Genomic DNA, 23,206 nt, shown 5'->3' on the forward strand with positions numbered 1-23,206 from the left:
TCCTTCAGCTCTCAGCAGAAATAATTCTTCTGAATTGTGATTTGGCCTCAAAATAGACAAACCACAAGTGTAGCTCCATTCTGGGTTCAAATACTCCCAATATAAACACTATATCAAATTTAGATCTACCACTTGGGTGAGGGGAGGGGATGAACTATAAAAGGATAAAAAGAAATAATTCCCCAGTCCTCTTTTTATTCATGAGTTACAGCCGGAAAACTGTTGTGGAGAAAGAACCCCAAAACTCGGCAATCAGGAACTTGTTTCTAGCTGAGGCTCTGTCATTAGCCTTTGTGTATATAAGCTGGTTTTTGGAGTCAGAAGACCCAGAAGACTTGAGTCTGAATCACTAGTTCTATACAACTTGGAATAATTTATTCAGCTTTTCTGAACCTCATCCACAAGTGGATTAAAATAATATCCAGAGCTTACAATACTGTTGTGGGAGTTCATTCAATTGTTTACTCATTCATCCAAAAGATATTTGAGCAAAGCACTGCTCTAGGTGCTGGGGACACAGCTATTGAGACAGAAAAGGTCACTGCCACCACAGAACTTAGGTTCTACTGGAGAGGCAGACAAGCATGTAAAAGAAACGAACAGGAGGCTATGAGGATGGGTAGCTGCCAAGATGAGTGGGATGGCAACTTCAGCTGGAGGGTCTGGGAAGCCTCTTGGAGGAGGTGACCTCTGAGTTGGGACCCACGGAGGAGATGGAGCCCCATGCAAGGCACTAGGGAAGAGACATTCTAAGCAGGGTTCTGAGAGGTGCAGAGCTAGGAAAGGGGTTGGTCTGTTTGGAAAACAGAAAAGAGGCCAGTATGGTGAAAGCAACTGAGAGAACAGCCTGATGGGATGGGGAGGCAGGTAGTGTGAGATCACGCAGGGAGGGCTCTGTGGGCCTTGATTTGGACGTGGATTTGACCCAAAGTACAATGGATGCCCCTGAAGGACGTTACGTGGCATTCAATGAGGTCACAGGAATGGAGAATCCATCATCAGGCACTGTATGGCTTGAACTATTGAGTGTTAAATGCGTACTTATTTACCACTTATCAGAGCACACTTTCCATTCCCCCCACCCCCATGCTTACATGGAGTCCACAGCCTCAACTGGAAGAGAAGCTTAGTCATAATGACCAAAAAGTAACCTGTTATGACTTAAATAAATGTTCTCTTTAATGGGAAAGCAGGTTGTAGCCAGCTGACAAACTGGGGCCCCAGAGTGGGGTGGGCGGTATGGCACCACAACCCTAAAATGGCAGTTGGGCTTTTAGTGTCTCAGTTTGAGGGTCCCCACATATTTTATGAGGGAGAAGCTACTTTACTTTTGAGTGTTTCAAAAGAATTATGATTTGGGGTATGGGGGGGGAGAAGAGGTTATGGTGAAGGTGCCCCTGCCAGGTATGCTCCCCCAAAAAGAGAGGCAGCAAGGGTGCAGGGGGTCACTATTATCCACTGGTTCATTTCAAATTCCGTTTGAGGGCAACTAGTGTCTGCATTTCCTCTGTGCTTGACTACGCTGGGGGTAGTAGAGGCGTATATATCAAACATACTCATGAACATTTAGAATGGAATTCAATTTTAAGTTGGCCCTGCTTTTTCTGGAAGAACTGCAGGGTCCTCGGTTCCTAGCTGTTGTGTATGACCATTTGATGTACCATTTAGGTGATATTCTGAATCATGAAGAAATCAGGGAGCAGAAAGAGAGAGGGGTGTTGAAGGGGTAGTAAAGAGGGCAAGGGTCAGGCATACAAATTAGGTTCAAAAATATAACTAGCTGTAGTGTGATGACAGAGTTCTGTTATAAAGACGGCAGGTGCTCTCCCTGGGAACCAGGGATATGGACATGGGAGGAAGGGAGTGGACTTGGTCAGAGTCATGGGCAGAGCTATTCAAGATTCAGAAGGTGCACCATTCTATCCCAGCTTGTCCAGTGCCTCCTTCCAGCCCCTGCCTATCACCCCTGTGAGCTCTCAGAGGACCACCTCAGAAGCTGAGGGGGACCAGGAATTGGTAAGCTAGCAAGAGGTGGAGCCAAGGTTTGGGCACAGATCTCTGTGTCTGACTCTGCGTCCCAAGATCTTAACCCAACACTGCCCTCCTCTGGAACATTCCAAATGTATTAGTTCAGGTGGGGCCCATGGTGTAGTTATGATAAGGCTCCCCTAAGGATTCTAATATGCCCCCTGCTGAGTTTAAGTACATGAACGGACAATTAAAACTCACTGGACATATACAGTGAATCAGCAGCATGAAAGAGGGGAGCAAAGCTCAGCAAGGCAAGAAAATGCCCTCAGTGAATTAGTTCAGGAAAGAGGGAGGAGCTTTTCTAAAAAGTCTGCTTTATTTCTCAGTGAGATTCAAGAGGGCAGTGCTTTAATATGTGAGTAGACTGCTATGAGGGAAGCCAATCAGAGAACTAGATCGGTCTTAGAAATTAAAAACATGACTGTGGAGTAAAAACTCAATAGAAGTCATACAAATAGCAGCATGGACACTCTTGAAAAGCCAATCAGTGCACAAGAAGATTAACTCACGCAAAACAAAAGGAAGGACTCAGACATGACGAGTAGAGTTGGAAGATCTACTCTCTCTCCATAAAGTGGAAACTCCAGGAGGAAATGGAGTGGAGGGAAGAGAGGCAATGCTAAAATTAACTACAGACGCAGAAGGTTTTCCTGAACCAATGAAAAACTTGAATGTTCAGATTAAAGGGCTCAGAGTCAGATTTCTGATTTCCAAGGGTGTCAGTAAAATACTACAAAAGGCAAAAAACTTAGACAAAAGAAAAAAAAAGTTACCTACTAAAGAAAGAGAAATCAGACTGGTAGCAACAATGTTTTCAGAGTTCTAAAGGAACTAAGACCCTAGAATTTTTAGATACCTAGTTGAACTTTCATTCACATGTGAAGTGTGGGGGGGGAGGCATTTTCAGGTATAGAAAAGCTTAGAAATTATACTACTTAATTATTCCTGAAAAAAAAGTTGTTTGAGGAACTACTCCAGAAAAACAAAGAAACGAAAACAAATAACTCAAAAAATAAGAGGATGTGGAAATACAAGAAACCATCTGTAGTGAGCAAAGAAACCAGTAAGAAAAGTTTAGTTAATTCTAAATAACTGTGAAATATGAGACTGTGTATTGACTTAGAAAGAAAATTTAATAATTTGTACTAAAATTCCAGGTTATTTATAGAGTAATATAATAAAAATACATTAAACAAAAATCTGTTAGAAATAAAGAATTTGAAAAATCATAATCATAGTGGGAGAACAGTAAACTGCTCTCAAAATGTAGTAAGTCATAGAGATAAAAGTAATAAAATAGAGGATACAAGCCACCAATTAAAAGCTTGATTTTACAGCCATATACACAACTTTGAGTCCATCAGAGAAGGTACATCTTTCCAAGTGCCCATGATTTCCAAAATTTGATCACGCATGAGCAAGACCACAAAAATCAGAGATGTTCCAATAACATTCTTTGAGTACAAAATGTACAGGGAACAATTATAGGATAACAAAAAAGAAACCCATAACTACTTAAAAATTAAAAGAAAAATCCCTAGTAAATTTGATTAAGAAAAAGAAGAGAACGGAAATATATGATGTTAAGAATAAAAGAGATATTCACAAGTTCGCAGCTTTAAAAGGCAACAGTTTGCTCTGCACAGCTTTGTGTCACTAAGTATGAAAAGAGAGATGAATACTTTCATAGGAAAATATAAGAAATTGAAAAGGTTATAAATGATCGATCTTTCTCCAAACAAAAGGTACTAGGCCCAGAATTTTTATGGATGGATTGTATCAAATCTTCAAGGAACAGAAAATTCCTACATATTGATTTTCCCAAGTATAGTATAAGTTGACCATCTTTCCAATTCAACCTTTGAGGAAAAAAAAGATTGGTGAAACTGTTAAAGACGCTATAAAACTATAGTAACTGCAGTGTAGACAAAAAGATGAATGGAACAGAATAGAGCCCAGGAATATGACTCAGTGGGAACTAAGCGAACAACAAAGTTGCCATTTCAAATTGAGTGATGAAATGGTGCATTTCTCAGTAAGTGACTTTCGGAAAACTGGCTATCTATTTGGAAAAAAAATAACATTAGATCCCTATCTCAAAGTACAAGTTAAGATAAATTCCCTGTGAATAATAAACTATGATCCCCCAGAAGCAACAACTCAAAATTACTGTAAGAAAACTTGGGAGAATATTTTATAGTCTTAGATGGCAGAAGGCTTTTTCTTAGCATAACAACGAAGGCCAGAAGTCCATAAAGGAAAACATCATTGATTTAACTATCTTAATTCTTAAAATTTCTGCATAAAGTCTGCTGAAGGGAAATGTGAAAATTTAAAATACATTCCCCTTTGATGCAGTAATTGCAGTCTTAGAATTTACTTTTAGACATACTCACACATTTATGTATCAGGATATTCATTTTGACACTATTTGTAGGAGAGAAAGCCTAGAGATAACCCAAATGTAGAAAAATAGTATGCTCAGTAGAAAAATTATAGTAAATTTCATACAATGGAATACTATGTAGCCATCAAAGAGAATTAGTTCTAAATATGGAAAGAATGCCCACAGTAAGTAAAAAATGGAAACAAACCAATAAAAGACACAGTAATTCATTGTGTGTGGCATGATTCCATTTGTTTGGAATAATATGATTATAGGATTATATACGCTCATAAAACATATTTTAAAACAGAATAGTGCTATACTTCTGGGGAGTGGTTGCTGGGTGAAATTTGGGTAAGAGAAGGAAGACTGAAGGGAAACGTTTACTATTTACTTCACACAGCATAGTTCGATTGTTCAAAAAATATCTATTTTAAATTACTATGGCACAATTTGCAGAGATGTGGATGGACCTAGAGATTGTCATACAGAGTGAAGGAAGTCACAAAGAGAAAATCAAATTATCGCTTATATGTGGAATTTAAAAAAATGGTACAGGTGAACTTATTTGTGAAGCAGAAATAGAGTCACAGATGTAGAGAACAAACTTACGGTTACCAAGGAGGGAAGGGGAAGTGGGAGGAATAGGGAGATTGGGACTGACATATAAACACTACTATGCATAAAACAGATAACTAATGAGAACCTAGTGTATAGCACAGGGAACTCTACTCAATGCTCTGTGGTGACCTAAACGGGAAGGAAATCTAAAAGAGTGGATCTATGTATATGTATAACTGATTCACTTTGCTGCACAGCAGAAACTCACATAACATCGTAAAGCAGCTATACTCTAATAAAAATTAATTTTAAAAAGAAGAAAGAAAAAAAAGGTAAAAAAATTAAAGAAGCCAAAAACAGAATTTACTATGGCACAAGACACCACAAATAAAGCAAAAAGAAATGACAAGCTGGTGGAAGATATTTACAACATGACAAATGGTTAACAGCTTTAATATGTAATTAGCTGTTACAAATCATTAAGAAAAAGATGGCGGTAAATGACAATAGCAGCTAAGACTTACACAGCAATTACTGTGTGCAGGTTTTTACTTATTTAACAACCCCATGATATGTGTACTATTATTACCCCCATCTTATAGATGGTTAAGTTAACCTCTTAACAAAGAGGTTAAGTCACTTGCCCAAGTTTGTTAAAAATAACAAGTGATATAGAGCAGAGATTCAAATACAGGCAGCCTGACTCCAGAATCTATACTGCCTCTTAACAGACTGATGGGCATGGGATACAAAAAGACAATTCATTAGAGAGGGAAAAAAATGGCCAATAAGCCCCAGTGTTAAATCTCATAATAGCACCCTTTAAACTATCAGATTGCAAGGAATAATTACATTGGTAGTGAGTATAGGAGGAAAAAAACACCTCTCTGTCACATACCAGATAGGAAGGAAAAGTAGTATATTCTTTATGTATCAAAATTTATCATTTATCAATATTTATATTTTTTATAGTTATATATAAAATTCTTTGGCTCTGCAATTCTATTTCCAGGAATTTATTGAGAAAATAGCTGGATAAAAGAACCAAGATATATATACAAGGATTTCCACTGTAGAGTGAAAATTTGAAATACACACACACACACATATCACCTATATATTTAATACATTATACATGTATATATAAATTGTATATATACCCACACATATACATAGAAACACTGATTATTTCTAGATTAAGAAAAAACCTGCACTTGTATTATTTGCTTCTTAAATACTTTGCACATATTACTTTTATAACCAGAAAATGATAATGGTAATTTTCATACATACACACATACATTAAAAGCTTCCAGAGTTGAGAGACCAATTTGTGCATGTGTGAGGCAGCTGCAAAGAGGGGCACAGACTTCCTGACCCTTGGATGCTAAGAGCAAAAGCGCTAGAGTTTTGTGATGCACAAAAGCAACCAGGAAATAACCTAGTTCCCTGAAATCTGAATGCCTTTGTGACAAGAAAGCAATAATATTTTGTAAGTATTTGAAGTATCCCCACCACCCCATCCTACCCTGTCCTTCTCAGGAGGCCTGGGCCCACTAGGGAAGCCCTCAATCCTGCAGTACAGGTTCTAGATTCTGCACAGGTGGGTGGCGATGGCCACCTCCATGCCTGCCCTGAGTTCTGCAGCTGTCAGAGAGAGAGGTCTGCAGGAGCTGTATTGTTGCAGATTTGGGGCAACTGTGCTTTGGATTAGAATCTAATCTTGACCTATGGGCTCAAGATCAGAACTACATGGCTTTTAGCTTAAAGAAATTTTATTTAAAATCTATTTTATAAAGAACAGAAACTACTTTAGTAAAAGCATTATTCTACTATTTTAGTAAAAAATCTCAGATGTGAAGGAAGCTTTCAAAATGGCAAAACCTATTTTCAAGTTTAGAAAATATTCTGCTATCATATGAAAAGTTCTCTTTTTGTTTTAGTTCAGAGGTCTGCAAAATTTTCTGTAAAGAGCCAAATAAATATTTTAGGCTTTGCATACCTCAGGGTCTCTACTGCATCTACTCAACCCTGCCATCACAGCAGGAAAGCAAACAGACAGTACGTAAATAAACATTCACAGATGTATTTATTTACAAAAATAAGTGGTGGGCTGCCTCAGGCTGTCGTTTGCCGACCTCTCTTTTAGATTGTCACTTTTAGAAGTGGTCTATTGTATTATATCTTTTTTCTCCCACCATTTACGTTACTTAGGTTGAGAGGCTTCTGAAGTTATCGTCTGTGGAGCAGTATGTACAGTCTTTCTCCCAAGAAATGAGATGTGCCTAAATGCCAGTTCATTGTACTGGGCTCGGCCATTCTCAAATCTCAGCAAAGATACGGGGACATGCACCTCTCATAGCTGTTCTCCCTCCTTAGAGCAGCTACATGACTATAACAGCTGCCATTTCCCTCCTGCCATATTCCCAGCTCCCTCTAACACACACACACACACACACACACACACACACACACACACACACACACACACACGGCTCAATATCGGACCCTATCCTTTAGTTTAAGGGAAAATGTATATAACTCTATGGTATGGAGATTTAAAAATGACTCAGAAGAGCTGTATATAAACAAGATGACAGAATGTGTATGTTTCTGTGACTAAGGACGTGGGTGCAAGTTCATGTCTGTATTTTGTTGACAAAACAGCACAGTGGGTTCATCCTACCTCTCTACAGAGACCCAAAGAGTTACTAGGAATTCCGACACTGCAATGCCGACTACACCAGAGACCACCTCTCAAAAGAAAGAAGTGGTTAAGCTAATGTTCTCCAACCTGATTCTTCCCATTTAAACAGTATAAACATTGGGAGAAAATTAGTTTGCTTAAAAAATAAGTAGTATGTGTGGAGAAGAATTAGGAATGAAAGAAAAAAAAAAAAGCTGTCAAGTACCCTGAGCCCTAATCTGGTAATCTGTTGATCCTGATGATGCTTGAGAATGCGAACAAGCAGAAAACGCATGAAGTTCACATTTCTTCTGCCACTATTAATTATGATTCAAACAATAAATACTTACTGAGAATCTACTAAATGCCAGGCATTGTGCTAAGTGTTTAGAAATCTAGACACTGTGTTATTTTCTTTTAAAAACTGCCTATTAATGGAATATAATGAATTTGAGTCATAGACACAGGTGGGAATTTTATACATGAGTCATCCAGGTACCCTAATATTTTAGTAGGTGAACAGCACTCATGAAGGTTCTGATCTGAGCTAACAAATCCTTTTTTTACAATGAGTAGGCTTCTAGCTAATGAATTTGCTAGTAGTCTCTTTCTTTCCCAGATATGACATATACTATATGTTTAAGAGCACATACTTAGAAGATGGTTTAGTAACATTAATCTGTCCATTAGGAAGAAGTCCTAAGAACTGTTGAACTCATTCTACAATCCCTTATGAGCACAGCCTCCAAATGAAGGCTCTGGCTCTGATTCAACATGGCAGAGAAATGCTGCTGCCTGGAGGAGCCTATGAGCAAACCCCTGAGAGCTGAGCTACTTACAGTGAAAGGGTGGTAGGGGGGACCGGGGGGAGCTCCTCGGGGCCCTGCTGGCGGAGGCAGCATGGACAGTCCTGTTGAAAAGATGCCAAGTGCGCTGAGGTTCAACCCCGGGATCAGATTGGCTTGTTGCTGGGAATAAAAATGGAGAAAAAGTTGAGGGGAGGAGACCTGAGAGGTCCAGCTTGCCTGGGTCAACCTCCATCTCTTGCCTGGATGGCACCAGGGTCTCCTAATCAATCAGCTCCGCCCAGGCCCCGTGGACCTCTTCCTCACCGTGTTGCAGGGGTGAGCTCTCCAAACCTCAACCTGACTGTGGCTTCCCTTCAAAGGTTCTCTGCTGCCTTGAGAGTGTCTACACATCTTAACACAGCAAGCAAGGCTCTTCCTGGGGACCCAGGCCATCTCACCAGCATCTCTCCTGCTAACCCTTTACCTCCACTCTGCCCGGTCGTCCTCCTCTCTCTCCTCTGGACCCCCCCACACACTGTCTACCTTGCAAGAAATGTGCTTCTCTCCCTCCTCACCTGGCTACATCCTACTCGTCATGTGGGTTTCACCTGAGCTTAGGTGTCCCCTCTTCGAGGAAGCCTTCTCTCACCCCAAAGGCCTCAGCTCAAGGTGCTCTCCTCACACGCCCACGTTTCCTTACAACAGCAGGCATCACATGGTATCTGAATGGCCTGTGTAGCTGCCTCTCCCCTTTTTAGACCACAATTTCCTTATAGACAGAGACTGTCCTATTTAGTGCTGTGAGCTCAGTGCCTGGTACATAGTAAGTACTCAATAAATATTTGCTGAATGAATATGTTTAAAACATATTAGATTAATAGTTTTTCCTAACTCTACCCAGGGAAAGATCAGACCCTTCACGAAGATACCACTTATGTAAACTCCACTATCCATATTCAGAATGGTTCACAACCGTGGCTTCTTTACCATTTAGTTGCCAGCTTCACGATCTTCTCACTTGCTAATTTCACATTTAAATATGGGGAGGCTCACACAGCCTGCCCCTTCAGAGGCAGAGGAATGATGCAGGGCCCACCCTGGCCTGTACCCAACCTGTCCCACCACTGCCCCCTGAACGCTAAGCAAATCTCTTAACATTTTCTCCTTTCTTATCTGTGGCTCTAGGGTCACCCAGTAAGTTGTCTTCTTTTAGAATGTCTGGAATAGGAGAGCTAGGATCCTTAACCTTGATCCCATTCATGTATAAGATCTAGTAGTTTTGTTATTCACCTATCAATGCATGACTTTAGCACAGACATGAATGAACCTAAGTGATATATATGCTCAGGGGAAGATGTTTGGAGCACCCAGACCCTTTGCAGCATTTCCAGGTGTTCACGGAAAGAGCTGTTTATCATAAGATATCAAGATCCCCAAAGAAGAAAATGAGATCAGTGGATGATACTTTCACAGACAAATACACACAAACAGGGGAGAAGTTCACACTGAAGTCTTCTCCTCGTTGTCCCTCGTAATTATGATGTGACAAGGGCTACTAAGGGGGGATTTGGGGTGAGGTGGGAGAGAGAGTACTGACCTGAGTAAGAAGGTCCTGTGGAAAGTGCTGCAGTGAGGAAACTGGGGCTGCGTTTAACCTACCTAGTCCTTCGTCAACATTTATTCTTCTGTGAAATGTTATATACAAAGTCTGGGATTTTCTTCAAAGTCATCCAAGGTGGGTGGGGATATGGATAAAGGTTCAGATGAAACAAAACAGGCCATGAGTTGGTAACTGTTGAAGTTGGATTATGGGCATATGAGAGCTTATCATAGTATCCTTTCCTGTTTTGTATATGTTAAAAAAATCACTATCATAAAAAATGAAAAAATTTACTCCTCTGAGCTGAGTTTGTGCTTTGATTGACAGACAAATATTTTTAAGATTTCTGAATGAACTTTAGCATGGTGTCTCCCCATTAAAAAGTTGGAACTAGTAGTAATAACAGGAAGAACAAACCCAGATCAGTCCGCTAGAAGTATTAGAGCTGAGGTGGATGACAACATTTACTGGGCAATACATCAGGAACTTCCTTGGTGGCGCAGTGGTTAAGAATCCGCCTGCCAATGCAGGGGACACGGCTTTGATCCCTGGTCCGGGAAGATCTCACATGCCATGGAGCAACTAAGCCCGTGCACCACAACTAATGAGCCCGCGCTCTACAGCCTGTGAGCCACAACTACTGAGCCCGCGTGCTGCAACTACGGAAGCCCGTGCACCCTAGGGCCTGCGTGCCGCAACTACTGAGCCCATGTGCCACGACTACTAAAGCCTGCGTGCCTAGAGCCCGTGCTCCACAACAAGAGAAGCCACCACAATGAGAAGCCCACGCACCACAACGAAGAGCAGACCCCGCTCGCCACAACTAGAGAAAGCCCGCACGCAGCAACGAAGACCCAATGCAGCCAAAAATAAATTAATTAATTAAAAAAATAAAAGAACAGATCAGTGAGAGATGAAAATCAGAAGTTATTTTTAAAGTATGTATTTTTAAAATTGGAAAATAGGGGGAAAAAATCCCACTTTTCTAACATACCAGCTATTTTGATTTTTATATATAGCCTTCCAGGCATTTTGACCCATATTATTTTACATAATTATAACCCTAGTTATATATACTTTTATATATTCTTTTCTTAATTAACAATACATCATAAGCAATTCCTCATTTTAAAATCTTCCAAGTTGTGATTTTGTTGACTTCACACTATTTTGTCCAGTGCACTTATCATAATTTACTAGTTCGTTTCCTGATTATTCTAATGCCCTTGCCCCAAAAAGACATGAATAACTCTGCATACCTATTCTAAAGTGCTTCTTCACTTTCTGAATGGCAATTATGCTTAGAGAGGCTTGGGTCCTGCCTGAAAATACATGTGAAAACCAGTGGAGAAGAAAGCAGTAGGCACTTACATTAACAGCCAGCATATCATTTTCAAAGGCCTCACGCAGCTTCTTCATAATCTCTATTTCAGCACTGGCACAGGCCTCAACTGTGCCCTTCACAGTGATGGTTCTTTCAGGGTTGTATATGCTCAAATCCTGCAAGCTGGCCACCAGGAAAAAGAGAGAAATTTCCTTTTTTCAAAAGGAAAAATAAAATCCCAGAAGGCTCACAAACAAGTCTTGGTGGAGGAGACAGGGAGAAGACACCACACGCTGTGGCACAGAATATCTGCCATCTTATCTCAAATCTTTGTAGTGACTTAGATCAAATCCACAGTAGAAAATGTTTGACTGGTAACTATTTATGTATTTGTTTTGATGGTGTTGAATATAATCATATCACTTATGATTACATTCCCACTTTAAAGCAGATGAATATATCAAAATGCTCAAATTCTCCATTATTGGGCACAATTAATCTGAACAAGAGGCTTACGATGAGATTGTTATCTTGGTCCCTGTCTCGTGTTCAATTTTCTTCAAATTTCTGCCTTCTTTTCCAATCAGTCTTCCAACCAAGCCATTGTGGGCCAAGATCTTCAGAGGAATCTCTTCAGCTCTAAAAGACACAAGCCACATTTTAACATTTAAGGTGAACACAACGGTTGCCTCCCAAGAGCTATTGCCCTCCTTTTTTCTTACAAATAGAAGCCATTTTCGTTCAGGTACCAAGTGGCCATGGGCTTTATGAGATGCTGGGTCCTTCACTAACTCTGGTGCGTGAATTCTGATTAACACACGCCAAATAATGGTAATTATACTCCCTTGTTGTGACTGGTTGGAAATGGGTCCATGAGAGAGATCTGGCCAACTTGGTATGAGAATTAAGTCTGCTGGGTGATTTCAGGAAGGTTTTCCTTGCTCTTAAAAAAGGCACAATGGATAATGACATCAGTCAGATGGTAGACTAGGAAGCTACAGGCCCTCCTACTCCCACTGAAACACCAAGTTGACAACAAAAGATAGGCTAGACTATCTCTCTAAGAACTCTAGAGATCAGGTGAGAAGCTACAGCACCCAGGCTTTTATAAAACCAAAAACAGATTCAAGTAAAAGGGGTAGGAAATTTTGTGGCATTTGGCATGCCTTTCATGCTTCTTCCCCTACACAGTATAGCAAGGGGAAACTGGGAGGAAATCCTCCATACCAGGGATCCTCCCCTGGGACAGAAACAAAAGACTGGACCATGATTCCCACGTTCTGGCTTGCCTGGGAGCTGCCTGAGTGATTGGTTTCTGTCTCGCCTGACTTAGAGTTGACAAGCCTGGTGCCAGAGTCTGGAAGCTGCTGAAAACAGAGGTGAACTGTTAGAGCTGCAGTTCCATAGTCAGAAGCCAGAGGGTGAAAGAGATCAGAAATGGTTTGAGAGGTCCTAGAACCTCCAGCCAGACTGATTAGTGATGATCTTCTCCTGAACAAAGCCAGTATGCAAAGACTGTGAGAGGTGTTTTTTTTTCAAATGCTCAAATCGCAGCAAAAAATTATAAGGCATATAAAGAAATGGAAACATGGCCTAATGAAAGGATCAAAATAAAACTCCAGAAACTGACCCTAAAGAAATGCAGATCTATGAGCTACCTGACAAAGACTTTAAAATAGTGATCATAAAGATACTCAATAACCTAAAAGAGAACACAGACAACTAAATGAAATCAGGACGATGATGCATGAATGAAGTGAGAATATCAACAAAGAAAAAGAAACTATTAAAAAACAACCTAACAGAAATAACAGAACTGAAAAATACAATAACTGAACTGAAATATTCATTAAAAGGGTTCAACAGCACACATGATCAGGCAGAAGACAGAATCAGCAAACTTGAAGATCAGTCATGTGAAATCATCAAATGAGAGGAGAAAAAAGAAAAGAGAATTTTTAAAAAGTGGAGAAAGGGACTTCCCTGGTGGCACAGTGGTTAAGAATCCACCTGCCAATGCAGGGGACACAGGTTCGATCCCTGGTCCAGGAAGATCCCACATGCTGCAGAGCAACTAAGCCTGTGCACCACAACTACTGAGCCTGCGCTCTAGTGCCTATGTGCCACAACTACTGAAGCCCATGCGCCCTAGAGCCCGCACGCCGCAACTACTGAAGCCCGCGTGCCTAGAGCCCGTGCTCCACAACAAGAGAAGCCCGTGCACCGCAACAAAGAATAGCCCCTGCTCACCGCAACTAGAGAAAGCCCACGTGCTGCAAGGAAGACCCAACGCAGCCCAAAAAAAAAAAAAAAAAAAAGTGGAGAAAGGCTAAGGGACTTATGGAACATTATCAAGTGGATCAAAATACATGTCATTGGAATCCCAGAAGGAGAAGAGAGAGATGGTGCAGAGAGCTTATTCAAAGAAAACAGGCAGAAAACCTTCTAAATCTGAGACAACAAATGGACATACTGATTCAAGAAGCTCCAAGAACATCCAACTGGGATAAACCAAAAGAGAATTCCATTGAGATACATTATAACCCAAGTGTCTACAGTCAAAGAGAAAATCTTGAAAGCAGCAAAAGAAAAGTGAGTAGTAACATATGAGGAAGTCTCCATAAGATTATGGATGGATTTCTCAGCAGAAATTTTGCAGGCCAGAAATGAATGGAATGACATATTCAAAGCACTGAAAGAAAAAACTATCAGGCTTCCCTGGTGGCGCAGTGGTTGAGAGTCCGCCTGCCGATGCAGGGGACGCGGGTTCGTGCCCCGGTCCGGGAAGATCCCACATGCCGCGGAGCGGCTGGGTCCGTGAGCCATGGCCGCTGAGCCTGCGCATCCGGAGCCTGTGCTCCGCAACGGGAGAGGCCACAACAGTGAGAGACCTGCGTACCGCAAAAAAACAAACAAACAAACAAAAGAACTATCAACCAAGAATACTGCATCTAGCAAACTGTCTTTGAAAATGATGGGGAAATTAATACTTTTCCAGATAAACAAAAGCTAAAGGAGTTCATTACTATCAGATCAGCTCTACGAGAAATGCTAAAGGGAGTCCTTTAAGTTGAAATGAAAAGATGGTTCAACATATGAAAATTAATCAATATAATATACCACATTAACTGAATGAAGGACAAAACCCACATGATCATTTCAATTGATACAGAAAAAGCATTTGATGAAATTTAACAACTTTCCATGATTAATAACACCCAACAATTTAGGAACAGAAGGAAACTACCTCAACATAATAAAGGCCACTTGTGAAAAGCCCACAGTGAACATCATATTTAATGGTGAAAAACTGAAAGGTTTTCCCCTAAGATCAGGAACAAAACAAAGATGCCCTCAGTATTTCTATGTAACATACTATTAGAAGTCCTATCCAGAGCAAGTAGCTAAGGAAAAAAAATAAAAGACATCTAAGATGGAGAGGAAGAGGTAACATTATCTCTGTTCACAGATGATATGATCTTATATGTAGAAAACAAAGATTCCACAAGAAAACTGTTAGAACTAATAAACTAATTCAGCAACACTGTAGGATATAAAATCAACACACAAAGAACAGTTGTGTTTCTATACACTAACAATGAACAATATGAAAAGGAAATTAAGAAAATAATTCCATTTATAATAGCATCATAAAGAATAAAGTATTGAGGAATAAGCCTAATTAAAGAAGTAAAAGACTTACACATTGAAAACTATAAAACAACACTGAAAGAAATTAAAGACAGAAATCAATGGAAAGACATCCCGGATGCCTGGACTGGAAGACCTAAAGTTGTTTAGATGTCCACACCACCCAAAACAATCTACAGATTTGATGTAATCCCTATCAAAATTCCAATGGCAACTTTTGCAGAAACAGAAAAGCTCATTGTAAAAATTCATATGGAGGGGCTTCCCTGGTGGTGCAGTGGTTAAGAATCCGCCTGCTAATGCAGGGGACACAGGTTTGAGGCCTGGTCTGGGAAGATCCCACATGCCATGGAGCGACTAAGCCCGTGTACCACAACTACGGAGCCCACGTGCCACAACTAGTGAAGCCCACGTGCCTAGAGCCTGTGCTCTGTAACAAAAGAAGCCACTGCAATGAGAAGCCTGCGCTCCGCGACGAAGAGTAGCCCCCGCTCACTGCAACTAGAGAAAGCCCACACAGAGCAACAAAGACCCAATGCAGCCAAAAATGAATAAACAAAGTAAATAAATTTATTTTAAAAAAATTCATATGGAATCTCAAGGGACCCTGAATAATCAAAACAAGTTTGAAAAAGAACTCACATTTCCTGATTTCAAAATATATTGTATAGCTATGGTAATCAAAACAGTATGGTACTGGTATCAAGACAGAAAAATAAACCAAGAGGAAAGAATAGAGATCCCAGAAATAAATCCTTGCATATATGGTCAAATGATCTTCGACAAAGGTGCCAAGGCTACATCATGGGAAAAGGACAGTGTCTTCGAAAATTATCTTAGGAAAACTTGCAAAAGAATGCAGCTGGGGGCTTCCCTGGTGGCGCAGTGGTTGAGAATCCGCCTGCCGATGCAGGGGACACGGCTTCGTGCCCCGGTCTGGGAAGATCCCACATGCCGTGGAGCGGCTAGGCCCGTGAGCCATGGCTGCTGAGCCTGAGCGTCCGGATCCTGTGCTCCGCAATGGGAGAGGTCACAATGGTGAGAGGCCCACGTACCCCCCCCCCAAAAAAAAGAATGCAGCCAGACCCTTATTTCATATACAAAAATTAACTCAAAAGAGATTAAAGACCTAAATGTAAAACCTGAAAGTACAATTTTCCTAGAAGAAAACAAAGGAGCAAAGCTTCACGATAGTGAACTTGGCTACTGTTTTTTGGATATAACACTAAAGCACAGTTGACAGAAGCAAAATTAACAAATGGGACTACACCAAACCTAAAAACTTTTGTGCATCAAAGGACACACTTAACAAAATGAAAAGACAACCTATGAAATGGAAGTAAGTATCTGCAAGTCATATACCTGATAAGGATGTGAAGAAATTTGAACTCTTGTGAAAGGCTGGTGGGATTGTAAAATGGTGCAACTGCTATGGAAAACAGGTTCCTCAAAAATTTGGAAATAGAACTACTGTATGATCCAGCAATCTCACTTCTCGGTACATATCCAAAAGAATTGAAAGCAGGGTCTCAAAGAGATATTTCAAAACAGCACTATTCATATAGCCAAGAGGTAGAAGCAACCTGAATCTCCATCAATGGATAAATGAATGAACAAAATGTGGTATACACACACAATGGAATATTATCCAGCCTTAAAAAAGGAAATCCTACAACATGAATTCGTTTTGACGTCATTATGTTAAGTGAAATAAGCCAGTCACAAAAAGACAAATACTGTATGATTTCACTTATCTGAGTTCTCTAAAATAGTCAAATTCGCAGAACCAGAAAATAGAATGGTAGCTACCAGAGGCTGGAGGGAGAGGGAAGAGGGGAGTTGTTGTTTAACAGGCAGAGTTTCAGTTTTGTAAGATGATAAAGTTCTGGAGATCTGTTTCACAATAATGTGAATACACTTAACACTACTGAACTGTACCCTTAAAAATGGTTAAGACGATAAATTTTATGATAGGTGTTTTTTGTTTGTTTTTTTTACAATTAAAAAAAGTTCAAAAAAAAAGGGCGGGGGGGACAAGGAGAGGATGCCTTCTCTTTCAACTTTTAAATAGTTTTCTGTGGGGATCCAAGGTCTGAAATCACTTCAGTCATCTTGTCATCATCAGGGGATCAGACACCCTGAAGAAGGTAAAGCAGAAAGAAAAGTCATGGGCCTTTTAGTCTATGATTCAACTGACCTTTCAGTCACTCTCACATAATAAGGACTTCTAATTATGTGACATCATAATTGTTTCTTATTGCTTAAGCCACTTGTTATGTTTTCTGTTACTTGAGACCAAGAGCATTGAACAGATGCATTACTACTGCCTCAAAATACATGGATGTTTGAAGAAGCTCCACTAGAATGTGACTTACAGAGGGCAGGGTTTTTTTGTCAGCTTTGTCCACTGGCACATAGAACAGTGCCTGACAGACATATGTACTCAATAAATATTTGGTAAATGAATAGAAAGAAAGTTTAGAATCCCTATTCTCCTCCATCCTCCACCTCCTACTCATCTTCCTCACGGCTCAGCTTAAATGTCACTTACACAGGGAGGCCTGCTCTGAAATCCTCAAATCTCTTCTTGTCCCCCTAAAACCTTGATTAGGGCCTCCAGGTACCTGCAGTTGTTTTCCACTGTAGCATCTCTCATAGCTGTGCTTAATTACTTACTGGTGTAATTATTTGTTTAGCAGATGTCTCTCCCACTGGATAAAAAAAGGAACTGGATCTTGTTCAGGGCTGTAGCCTCAACCCGGCACAGTGCTCAGCAAGGTGCCACACTCAAAAGAAAAGTATTTCAAAGACAGTCAAATTCTGTCTTGGCTCTACATGAATACTTTAAGAATCCAATTTATACATCAGTCTTTTTGGTTCTTCAGAATATTGTAAGATGCTTACATCTAGCTCAAAGGACCAAGGAGGGTAACATTTATAAAATTCTCAATAACTTAGATGAGGGAGGGGCTTCTTCAAATTAAGACACAGCATGTGGGGGGTTTCAAAAGCCCCAAATAGTAAATAATTAGTTAAGTGAAAGGTTAGAGTCCCTTATGAAATCTAAGAATAGATTTGCAACGTTTTTCTTTTAGGAACTACTTTCATCTTCTTGGTTTTGGAACACTATTATTTGACATTGTTTGCTAAATCAGTTTTATATTCAATTCATCCCTCACTGCTTCTTTTTTTTTGCGGTACGCGGGCCTCTCACTGTTGTGGCCTCTCCCGATGCGGAGCACAGGCTCCGGACGCGCAGGCTCAGCGGCCATGGCTCACGGGCCCAGCTGCTCCGCGTCATGTGGGATCTTCCCAGACCGGGGCACGAACCCATGTCCCCTGCATTGGCAGGCAGACTCTCAACCACTGTGCCACCAGGGAAGCCCCCTCACTGCTTCTTTATTAAAACTGCCACACATGCCTGTAAGTGGATTTTGCCAAACAAACATAGAGCCTTTTTTATTATATTGCCTATTCCGTTACCATTAATTTGTTTATAATGCAAATTAATAAATTTGTATTACTAAATTATACAAGTTACTAAGAACTGTATTTGTCATTCAAACTGGTACAACACTCAGGAATCCTAAGAAATATTTTGTAAAAGAAATGGACAGGGGGAGAGAGAAAAACAAAGAAGAATGAAGTAGCCACTCAGATACCAGTTTCTACTATTTAAGGAAACATAATCCAATTTTAAGAGTGCAAGTGGCTTAGGAGCATGGTGACACAACCCTTTTCCAGCATAGTAAATGATGGTTTTGACAACAATGTATTTTCTGTATCTGCCCAGTCCAATATGATAGCCATTAGCCATACAAGCGATTATTTAAGTCTGAATGGATTAAAATAAAATATTCAGTTCCTCCACTGCACTAGGCACATTTCAAGCACTCAACAGGAACACATGGCTAGTGGCTATCGTATTGAACAGTGCAGATACAGAACATTTCCATCACTGCATGGCCCTGGACAGCACGGGTCTATATGTTCCTACCAATAATTATTACCAGTGAGTGATGGAAGCATTAGGCTCACCAAGAGAAACATACAAGTAGAGAAGCAGCCATGTTATAAACATAAAAGATCTATTTCCCACCGTATTCTCTTTAGGAACAAATTTCTGAAAAATCATCTTTCCCCTGCTCTCTTTACTGAGAAATAGATTTACAGCTTTTTAAAACTTTCCTGGGTTAAATGAATGACAACCTAATCTTTTTTTCTGCTGAGTGGTCTGTGCATTGCATGCAAACTTACAGTTTGGTCTCATCAGCCTCTTTCTGCATGATTTCGAGAATCATGCGGCATGCTTCAGAGGTTCCCTCTGGGGTGGCATGGATGGTGACAGGCTTCTCTGCAGCCCCGGAGTTCTCCTTTCTATGGATGTCTACCCTGCAGGAAAAGAATCAGGAGCCATAGCACAGCGTCATCTGGGACTGGATCCTAGTCCCAAGAATGCGTCGCACTGGCCAATGTACAGCAAGGACACAGACAGACCAGGAAGTGTCGTGAGCACGTTTGCAACCAATGCCATTCTCCAAGAAGGCGGCAAGCAGGGCAGGGGGTCTTGTGCCAAACCCAAAATTCTCGGCAGCTCCACTGAGAAGGGAGTATTTCTTACAGGAGTGCCGCTGGGCAAAGGCACCAAGGCAACGTGGTAATGAAGCCAGTTTGGTAAATGCAGTGTTTTGTGTAGTCTTTCCAATGATCTTAGAAGTGAAGAGTAAAGTGAGCGGGATAATACCGCACGTTGGCACAGTGCCGGTCTCTGAACTGACTGCAGCTTTTAAAAGCCATATGTTAATCCAACTCCACCAAATTCAAGCAAGCTTTATGTATCTGAGTATGGACAGAAAACAGAGGCATGCCCTTTCTCTGCCTAAGTTTTTGGTTTCCTGGCCACCGGCAGCCTGCCTTCTTCCAGGCTCTTAAAAACTAATGGCTCAAAAGCTTGATGACTTTATCAGACTTCTTCGGGTAGTTGTGGCTCTATTTGTTTTTAACTTTCAAAATCACATAATTGATTGTATCCTTTTTTACTCTGGCTGTCAGAAAGCCCAAATCCAAGTCTCTGGCCTATTTCTAAAAAAATGGGCACACACTTTGAGAACTAACTCACTTGTATTTAAACTTGCTGCATTTTTTTAAATGATTTTTTTTTTTAGTTACTTTATTTTATTTTTTGGACACACTGCGTGGCATGCGGGATCTTAGTTCCCCTACCAGGGATTGAACCCAGCGCCCCCTGCAATGGAAGCGTGGCATCTTAACCACTGGACCGCCAGGGAAGTCCCTAACCTTGCTGCATTTATAAAGCCACTTTAAATAATCTTTGGAACAAAAAGACATACAAATAAAAATCACTTTCTCAGTGAAGAAAACTTAGAGGGAAAAAAAGGGGACTGATTTTAACATAAAGGAAACATCACATAGTATTTGCCCCCTGTACTATCTCATCATTTCACTCCTATGATTTTAAACTCTGGGACTCATATAAGCGTCCATTATTTGGAAGTAACTCAGTCACTTTGCAGAAAACAGTGTTTTCTCTTTCAGGTTACAAGACACTCAACATCCTGAATAAAATGCACTAGGCATGTAAATAACAAATATTTGTCAGTAATTTGGTGCTTTGTAATTTAAGTGCTTTGTAATTTCATTCAATCTGCCTGACTGTCCTAATCCTCACAATACTCCTGGCTTACAGAAGAAGCAGTTGGTGCTCAGAGACCTTAATATTTTTTCTAAGATCATATAGCTATTAAGTGGTAAAACTTGAACAAGGGTCTTTGTTTTCAAGACCTGTGCTTTGTTCATTACATCATGCTGTGGTCTTACGAACACACAAAACTCAACAACTTCACAAGTCACTTTATCCACTACAACTCCTACTACCAGTTCAGTCTCCTTAAACAGACAGAAAACTAAACATAAGACTAATGTACTTTATTTATTGCTCAATGTAACAGTGACTCACCCATTTCCTTTATGTAGCTATTTGTGAGACTCCCTAGGTGGTCTCAAAGAATGACTACCACCCAGGGCTCTGACGCAGGAGAGGAGGCAAGAGCTAAGATACGCGGGTTCTAGGGTCCCGTGAAGTTCAGCCCCATACCTCTGTTGTTTTAAAAACATGTAGATGTATTCACAGGTATCAGATAGCTTATGAGAACAATTCTTGACTGTGAGGTCATTAGTACCTTGTTTATGAACTATTAGTGTTTCAGGGTATGACCTTTAGGTCACTGGCATGAAAGCTCATTAAAGCCCCTGGGCTTTGTGTTAGTCTGTTAGTAGTTCCATTTAAAGAAGCCATAGTCCCATACAGCACAGCCCCCCGCTGCTGATGCAAGCAATAGCAACCTGGGAATGGCCGGGACCCACCAGCACTCAGGGGACCCCTCAGAAGGAAGCAAAGGAAGCCCCGGAGGCACGTACCGGGACTGGGTCTGCTTAGTGATGTTCTTTATGGTCAAGCCCTCCTTTCCGATGATGGCACCAACAAACTGGGTGGGGACCAGGATCCGCAGCGGGAAATCAATCTGTCTGGCCTGAGAAGAGCCCCCAGGGGCATGGCCTTGCTCCCGGGAAGAGTGGTCCCCACGCTGGGCTCGCTGAGGGGGCGAAGGGGAGCTCACCTCTTCATCCGGGATGTAGGAAATCTTGAAGGAGTAGTTCTCAAACTGATGCCCGCTTAGCTTCTCGATGGCTCTGAAATGCAGCAGGGGCAAGTGAGCTTTGTTAGAGAACAGGGTTGGAGGAGACCCCCCCAGGGTCAATGGACCGGTTCATTCACTCTCCTTTACTCGTTGCCTACGTGAGTGCCGTCCTCAGCACTAAGGATGCAGCGGTGAGCAAGACACGTGCCATCTCTGCTCCCTCAGGGCTTGTGGTTAACAAATTAAACACGTCATTACAACGTGCAGGCCTGGTCAGACTTGATAGACAATGTGCCAGTCTGCTTTTTTTCACCACTCAAGGCTGTATCCCCATCATCAAAAACTCTTTGTAAAATGTTGGCATAAAATTGTCCTTTTTTAAAAATTTTAATTGTAATACAGTTATTACTGAAAATTCAGAGTAGATAAGCACAAATAAGAAAAACACCCTAGCCCATCCAATAGCTTTCTTAAATATAAATATATTATTATGTATACAAATGGATTAATACCATACATACTACTTTATAACCTTTAAAAACAATACTCTAAACAGTTTTCCAAGTGATTAAATACCCTGCAATTTAGTTTTTACTGGCTGTTTAACACTCTATTGATTTGCCATCATTTTTGCAACTCATTCTCTATTGTTTTATATATATATATATATGTTTCTAATCTTTTACTACTGCATACAGTATTGTCATGGGCATCTTTGCAACTACAACTTTGCAAACAGGACAAATTCCTAATGGAATTGCTGGGTCAGAGAGTAGGCAGAATTCTAACATTTTAAGTCATTATTGCTCAGTGTCCTTCTAGAAAGGTTTCAACATGTACTACCCCGTAGCAGTTAAGAGAGCACTTGTTTCCTTGAATCCTCAGAAGTACAAAGTATTATGATTTTAAAAGACTTATCAATTTGATAAATCCCACTATTGCATCTTAAAAACTGTACATGAAGTGCAACCATTTTTTCACGTGTCTTTGGCAGCATGTGAAAAAATTAACCCTCTTCTACAAGGTTATTGTTTAGGGTTTACGAATTTATTACAAAGCAGCACTTTTTGAATTCAATAAAAGCAACAAAGTAATATCATGTACAGAGGGCCTACCTAAGTAGCAGATGGACAAGAACTGTAAAGGTTCAGTTGTTGGTATATGTATCCTGCTTACATACGTGTGTAAAAGTCAACAGCAAATGACTACTGCCTTTTTCAATGCAACATTAACATTTTGAAAACTAGTGGTATGAGAATGGGTTAGCCATGTATTCATGGGTGTGGCAACCTTGAAAAAGGAATAAAAGTATAATCCTGGGACATTTATAACCAATACAGATGTTATGCCACATGTGACCATAATTCTAGTTACAATGACCTGACAGGCACTTCATGGACCCTCTACAAAAAGGAACTTGTTTTTGTTGTTGTTGTTTTTTAAAAAAAATTCAGTCCCATGTGTGTTAACAGCCAAGCTCACAATTAACCAACACTGAAGCAATGTAGCCATGAGTGGGA

The 23,206-nt window shown here is 40.5% G+C and overlaps 1 protein-coding gene across 9 annotated transcripts in view; it reads right to left on the minus strand.

The window, feature by feature from the left end:
• The window catches only part of IGF2BP2 (insulin like growth factor 2 mRNA binding protein 2), a 165,024-nt gene that overhangs the window by 20,218 nt on the left and 121,600 nt on the right, over positions 1 to 23,206 (minus strand). For 6 of the 9 annotated variants that reach the window (XM_032631556.1, XM_032631554.1, XM_032631552.1 and 3 more), the window contains 5 exons: positions 21,466 to 21,738; positions 19,285 to 19,419; positions 11,893 to 12,015; positions 11,424 to 11,559; positions 8,504 to 8,632 (listed from right to left, as the gene is read on the minus strand). In XM_032631556.1, coding sequence (XP_032487447.1) covers positions 8,504 to 8,632; positions 11,424 to 11,559; positions 11,893 to 12,015; positions 19,285 to 19,419; positions 21,466 to 21,738 — 796 coding nt within the window. The remainder of the gene's footprint in view (positions 1 to 8,503; positions 8,633 to 11,423; positions 11,560 to 11,892; positions 12,016 to 19,284; positions 19,420 to 21,465; positions 21,739 to 23,206) is intronic. The other 3 variants (XM_032631560.1, XM_032631557.1, XM_032631555.1) reach the window with 2 other exon arrangements.

The sequence above is a fragment of the Phocoena sinus genome, chromosome 4 (genome assembly GCF_008692025.1).
Source record: "Phocoena sinus isolate mPhoSin1 chromosome 4, mPhoSin1.pri, whole genome shotgun sequence".
Classification (NCBI taxonomy): Eukaryota; Metazoa; Chordata; class Mammalia; order Artiodactyla; family Phocoenidae; genus Phocoena; species Phocoena sinus.